General features: G+C 44.9%; 1 protein-coding gene across 1 annotated transcript; it reads left to right on the plus strand.

Moving 5' to 3' along the window:
- Positions 1-417: 417 nt before the first annotated feature.
- Positions 418-5,490, plus strand: mex3a (mex-3 RNA binding family member A). The gene is made up of 2 exons (XM_056259507.1): positions 418-881; positions 3,640-5,490. Exons 1-2 carry the CDS (start codon positions 476-478, stop codon positions 4,749-4,751), a joined length of 1,518 nt encoding a protein of 505 aa, XP_056115482.1. The 5' UTR covers positions 418-475; the 3' UTR covers positions 4,752-5,490.
- The last annotated feature ends 1,371 nt before the right edge of the window (positions 5,491-6,861 follow it).

Raw genomic sequence — 6,861 nt, forward strand, 5'->3', positions numbered from 1 at the left:
GTTTGTATAAATATGTGTATATATATATATATATATATATATATATATATATATATATATATATATATATATATATATATATATATATATTACTTATTCAAAAAGTGGAACAAAAGCAGGTATTACAATTGTGTTCATTGTTACTTAAACATAAAAATAAAACAGTATCGTAAAATAAAATATCGCTCAGTGTCATAAAATCGATTGATTCTAGGGAATACATGCTGTTGCGGCTTGCCATAGGCGGGGACTGAGCGAACCAGACGGGGTGGAGCATCAGTTAGCCTGGCCCTTCTCGGCGCAGACATCCTTGTGTCCCGTTCGCCTTCTGCGTATCGGAACCGGAGAGGGGGCTGGTCTGTGGGAGGGACTAGCGCAAAGGGGGGACTTGGACCAGGAGGGGGCGGGGTGGCGGCGAGGGTGCTGTTTCTCCAGTCTCTTACCAGTGTCTTTGTCTCACACTCTTTTGTTAGCCATGCCTAGCTTGCTGGTTCTAGCAGGGATCATGGAGAAAAATGGGGGCTACGGCGGGGATTTAGCCGGCTCCGGGTTCGGTAGCGAGGGTCTCCTAGTGCCGCCCGAGGAGGAGGAGGATGATTCCCGTGCCCTTAGAGTTGCGCTGGGCCAACTGTCGCTGCTGGGTCTTGGAGAGGGCGAGGACGGGGCTCCTGCGGGTGGTGGTGGTGGAGGAGTTCAAGACAGGAGTAACAATAACCACCACAATCACATCCCATCTGAATCAGGGATGTTACAAGGGAAGAATAAGTTGTGCGCCCTGTACGAGAGCTCGCCGACCGAAACCAAAGGACGGGGCTGCAACATAACGGAGTGCGTCCCCGTGCCAAGCTCCGAACATGTGGCCGAAATAGTGGGGAGGCAAGGTAAATACAACGATGCGCACTTTCACATGCTTTCAAACTCGTTCTCCAGGGTGTGCGGCTCAAACTAAGTCTGGAGCTGTCTTAACAAAGAAAAAGGGAGTGGTAATGCTTTTTAACGTGTCTGTTTTTGCCGAGCTGTGCCACTATTTCAGCGCGTAGATGCCATATACATGGGCATTTCCTCTTAGCTTTAAGCAAAGTTACCAGCGGGTACGAGAACAAAGGCGTTATTCCACATCCACGCCTTCAATGTCAGCACGCTGCTTTCCCTTTGTCGTCTGAGGGCGCGTAATTCTGTTTTTTTGAAACAGAAAATGGAACGCGTGTGCGCTCGCTGGATACAATGTAACAGTCAACGGTCTTTGTTGACTGGATACATTGTGTCATTCGCTCCTTCGCGCGCCTCTGTAGTTCCTGCGGGCTTTCATATGCAGCAGCAGCAGCAGCAGCACCACGTTGTTTATGTTAGGCTACCTCAGACAAAGAGGACTTGTCGGATAACTTAAGTCCACCGCCGCTTATCTCCATAATATCGCGAAGCTCATAAAAGTGGGTCTCGTGAACAACTAAAAGTGCTGAAATTCTGACAGCGATGTCAGACAAAGAAGTGAAAGTCCTTGTGTGCTTTTGAGGGCAAAGCTCGCGCGGGGGGGTGGGGGAATGGGAAAATACAAACATGACTTGGCGGAAAAGTTATATTTTGGAATGTGTGATGATATTTGGAATAAGTTGAGGAGGCAATATCTTGTAGTTGACACTGTCTCATTGTGATTGACAAGTCACTTCATGATACATTGAAATCACAGTATACAGTATTCTAGAAAGCCATGTTGCATTTGGTCCTGGAGAGACAGACTATAAAGACTGTATGAGAGTCACGCCCCGTCTACCAGTACAACATCCCTGCACTCAAAGCAGGGGGTCAGGAAGCCTCTATGGAGCACACTGTCCATTCATTAAAAGTGTAATATCTTACCCAGATGAAATATGCACTAATAACCGTCCCCCTGCATATAACGACTTTGTCTAGTAAAGTGGCCTGTGTGTTTCAGAAGTGAACGCTTGAATCCAACTTGGGATGCAGTGAGCGCGTGGATTGGAAGTTGCTGATTAAGAGGATTTGAAATGGGGTCTTTACCTCATTAGTTACTGATATAACGGCCACATCCTGAGCTGAATAACTAGACATTTGTTTGGCCTTTATTAGGTTAATTTAATTGCATTTTTCTATGAGTAGATTTGGCCTGATAATAACAAGCGAGAGTGATGGCGAAAAAAGCAGCACACTTATGTATCCTTGTTATCGCCATTAGTTGGGAATTTGAGCTGAGGTTCCAGTGCTTTGTTCACCTGCAGTGGCTGCCATGCCTGTGAGGAGATGTGCTCCTGCAGCGAGGGGGACGATTCAGCGGCGGGAGGGAATCTGTGCTCCCCGCTGTCAGTGCTAGACAGTCCATCCAGGTTATTTTTTTAGCTTCTGCTCTACACAATGAGGCATGAAACCAGTGTGCAGAGATCTATCCACTGAACAGGCCCCTGGGCGGAGAAAGCCACCCCACTCTTGATAAGACACCACTGAGGTGCTAATAAATACTCTGGTGCTGTACACGAGGCAGATGCTGTGGAGCACCACACCTTGTTATGAATTCATATCTCAACAATAACTTTATGGGGTATTTAGCTTGCTTGCAATGCAAGAGAATAGTTGGGGAATTTACATCTGAAAACACATTTTACACATTTGTTTCAGTGCTGAATATCATAGTACCTGTGACTGTATGTTAGCACATGGCACTCTTGCAGAGGAGACGTCATTCAGACAACAGGGATTTTTAAGAGCTTTTGTTTTTCGCATTCTATTAGGATACGTCAATGCAGACTGGAATTTTTTAAATATGGTAAATGGGATTTATTATGGTAAATACTTAAGATAATTTAAAGCCAACACATTTCTTTCTATATTATGAATAAACAGCAAAAATATTACTGAGACTGTGTAATGCAGCAAAAAAACAAAGCCATTGTTTTAATCGATTTGTACGTTTACCACAACAGAGAAGAGTGAGCAGCCATTTCTAAATTCACTTTGGGCCTCATTCATTAAACACGAGCAGAAGAAATTTCAGTGCACATTGTATAATCAATAGTTTTACGAACAGAAACGACAAAGAAAGAAAGATTAACACAGATTTGATTCTGTTTATGAATAAGGTTCAGTGGGTTTAATCAAATACAACAAATTGCAAGACAATCCTAATTTTTATCATCAAAGATTTTACTTTAGTATATTGTATACAATAAATAAGACAATGCTAATTTTTATTACCAAATAATTTTATTTTAATATATTGTTTACAAAAAAAAAGTAAAGCCAATGCTAATTTTTATCATGAGAAAAAAAAAGTGTATTTGGTATAATGGTTACAATAGAAAAAGCAAGGGCAGGCCCAGACTGAACTGCTGATGAATCTGCAGAATTTTGTATATTAGAGCATGGTAAAATTATAAAACCCAGACAAAATTGTGTTAAACAGAGTAACTATACCTTTAATGAGACCTGAAAACACAATCAAATTATCCCAAATGTGTAAATAAATGACACTTGAGAGATGGAGAACATGAAAAACTTTGTGAATGAGTTCTGCTGCAGATTCGGAGCATGGGTGACCTTTTGACCTGGAAACAAACAAGCACAATAAGTGTTAATTGACAGATATTAATAGTACCACTACTATAATATTCCTTCTCCACTCAACAGGTTGCAAAATCAAAGCTTTGCGTGCCAAGACGAACACCTACATCAAGACCCCCGTCAGAGGCGAAGAACCAGTCTTCCTCATCACCGGCCGCAAAGAGGACGTGGCCCTGGCCAGACGTGAAATCATCTCTGCTGCAGAGCACTTCTCCATGCTGCGGGCCTCCAGGAACAAGCTGGGCGTCTCGTTCAGCGGCTCGCCGCCTGCACCGCTCCCTGGCCAGACCACCATACAGGTGCGGGTGCCCTACCGCGTCGTGGGTTTGGTGGTCGGACCCAAAGGCTCCACTATAAAACGCATCCAGCAGCAAACGTGCACTTACATCGTAACCCCGAGCCGCGACCGCGACCCCGTCTTCGAGATCACCGGCTCCCCTGGGAACGCCGAACGGGCTCGGGAGGAAATCGAGGCGCACATTGCTTTCCGCACGGGTGGCCTGCACGACCACAACAATGAGAACGACTGCTTGGGCCCTGACAGTGGCAACGGGGGTCTGGAGAGCCGCCTGCAGCAGGTGTGGGGGCTCCAGGGGGCCCCGCGCAAACCGCTTGCCAGCAGCTACCGCCAGAATTTCTCAGACACCATGGTCGGAAGTAGCGGAGGAGGAGGAGGAGGGGGAGGGATTTACAGTAAAGGTGACTTTACCAACCACGGCAACGGGGACAAGCCGTGCTCTTACTTCGGCTCGGAGGGCACTCAAAGCTGGGGCGATCCCGACTATCCCAAACAGGTGGCCTACTATGCCCAGCAGCGCTCCAAAAGCTTTGGAGGCCTGCCTCTCCCTCTGACCAGACTGTCGCCGGGACTGCCCGAACCGTGCGGCACCAACAACTCCAACGCCGTAGGGTCTCCTCACGCCCAGGCCCGCCGTGCCCACAGCGAGCCCACCGCCACCACGGTCACGTTCACCGGACGGCTCCCCGTGCCGGATTCACCGCCTGCCGTGGCTCGGGACTGCATGACCTGCTTTGAGAGCAAAGTGACGGCCGCTCTGGTCCCGTGCGGTCATAACCTCTTCTGCATGGAGTGCGCCATCCGAATTTGTGAGCTAAACCATCCAGAGTGCCCTGTCTGCCACACCCTGGTCACACAGGCTATCCGAATATTCTCTTAAAGAGTTGTTTTTTTTCTTCGTTTTTTTGTGCTTTGTTTTTACTCTGTAGTATCAGTTTACTTTTAATCTTTTTTTATTTGGCCAGTATTCACTTTTTTATTTTTCAGAAAACACAAAACCAAAACAAGCAGATATTTTAGAACACACTGCTTGCTTTACTAAAAAAAGAGGAAGAAGTATTTTCAGATTTTTCTTTTATATGTACACATATATACATATATATTTTATAAAAGTTTTTTTAAAAATGGAAAGAACGTAGTTCTTAGCATGTTCATTTTTGTTTATTTTGTTTTTGTTTTTTTTACTGGTGCTGTTTTTTTCCACATGCTGTGTGGACAGTAACAGGAGAAATAATGTGAACATTTTACACTTTTCCTTTGCTGGGGAGGTAGAAAAACAAATATCATTACAAGTTTATTTCCTAAGATTGGAGTATAGTTTTTCATCCCAGCATCTTCTGCAAATGAGCTAGTATTCTTTTTTAAGGTAAACTAGAATCTTAAATCTTTGCACCTTAAAATTGATGTAAAGTGATTGTCAGAAACATTACATTGCTAGATGTCTATGCGAAATAGATGGTATAGAAATGGCCAATATGGGCTGATATATATACGACCTGATGTCGGTGTGGCTTTAAATTTGGATCATGTTCTAAACAACACAATTACACAATTAGTATCTGCTTTGCTAATCAATATTTGAACGGGTAATTGACGAGTAAAACAGGGAGTTTCTCTTTTTTGGTTTTGTTTCTGCACCAGTCAGCCTATTATGTGATGCATCTAAAAAGGGTCTTATTAGGTACAATACAAGAAAAGAAAGAAAAAAACTGTTTTCAGAGCAAATTTATTGGTCAGCTCAAAAAAACCTTGGAACTCATCCAGCGCTCTGTTGTTCAAAAGGTCTTTTCCAGGTTCCTTTTACTAACGGTTTTTATTCTCATTTCTGCACTCAGTATGTTTATGATTTTTTTTTTCCTTCAATTTCCACACATTTATTTGGTAAAACACTGATTACAAGCATAGGGCATGAGATGAAGTAGAAAAAGCAAAAAAAAAAAGCTGAGGGGGCGATTGAGGGGAGGGGGTTTGTAATCTGATCCTGAATAGACCAAATAGACAAAAGCAAGCAAGACTTCGAGCTCCAGTACAATGTAAATCACCCACTCACGAGGTCCTGCATTTGAGTTGCAAAGCGTCCTCTGACTGTCTGTCTGTACTGAGGCAGGTGTTGCATATCGTACTTAAGATTAAGTTTTTTTTTTCCTCTAAAAGGTCGGGCTGTCGGGGGGGGATTCTACTCTAATTCTACTCGCTGCTCCGTGCATCATACGCTGTAAAGACTACAGAGCTCCTCCCAGAGAGTATATTGTTTTGTCGCAGTGGTGGTACAATCCCCGGAGCGCCCCGACATGGCCTGCCCTAGGAGGAGCTGATAATTAGCCATACATCAGAGTCCAGGTGCAAAGCAACTGCTGTAGGAAGGAGGGGTGGCGTACAGTGGCGTGAATGAGGATGGACGGGACGCCACGCAGGGGGCTAAACTAGGTGCAGCTGGGGCCCCTCCTGTCGATCGCCCTCTCTCTCTCTCTCTCGCTCTCCCCATTCTGGTATTCCCAATGGGGAGAAAGGGGGCCTCTTTTGTCCTGCCATGGGGTGAAAAAAAAATTCAAGAGCAGATTTTATTTCAAAGAGAAAACCTGGCGTTCTGGGTAGAGAGAGACGAGATAGACCCGAAGCATTTTTAATTCAACTCACCGAATTCCTCGTTTAATGTGCACGAGAGGTAGGCCGTCGAAGTTTCCATGGAGTCTTCCTTCATGTGCGGGACATCCTGCCGTGACCCCCTCGAGACAGCCCTGCCAGTGCACGGTCACAAGCAGCCAATCGCAGAGCAACCTTGAACTCCACAATGAAATCAGACAATTGTAATTGACAAGAAAGCAGGGGTGGGGGGGAAACGCCCAATTTGGTGGCTGCTCATGCTGAATCAAATTACACACACACTGCCTGTCTCATTGCAGGCTAGGGGATTTCGGAATAGGGGATTAGAGCATTTGGAGGTTGGGAAACTGTCTTTTTTTCTCCTCTCGCTAGAAGGCCACTACAAA

The sequence above is a fragment of the Rhinichthys klamathensis genome, unplaced genomic scaffold (genome assembly GCF_029890125.1).
Source record: "Rhinichthys klamathensis goyatoka isolate OS25496 unplaced genomic scaffold, OSU_Roscu_1.1 h1tg000168l_1, whole genome shotgun sequence".
In the NCBI taxonomy this organism is placed as follows: domain Eukaryota; kingdom Metazoa; phylum Chordata; class Actinopteri; order Cypriniformes; family Leuciscidae; genus Rhinichthys; species Rhinichthys klamathensis.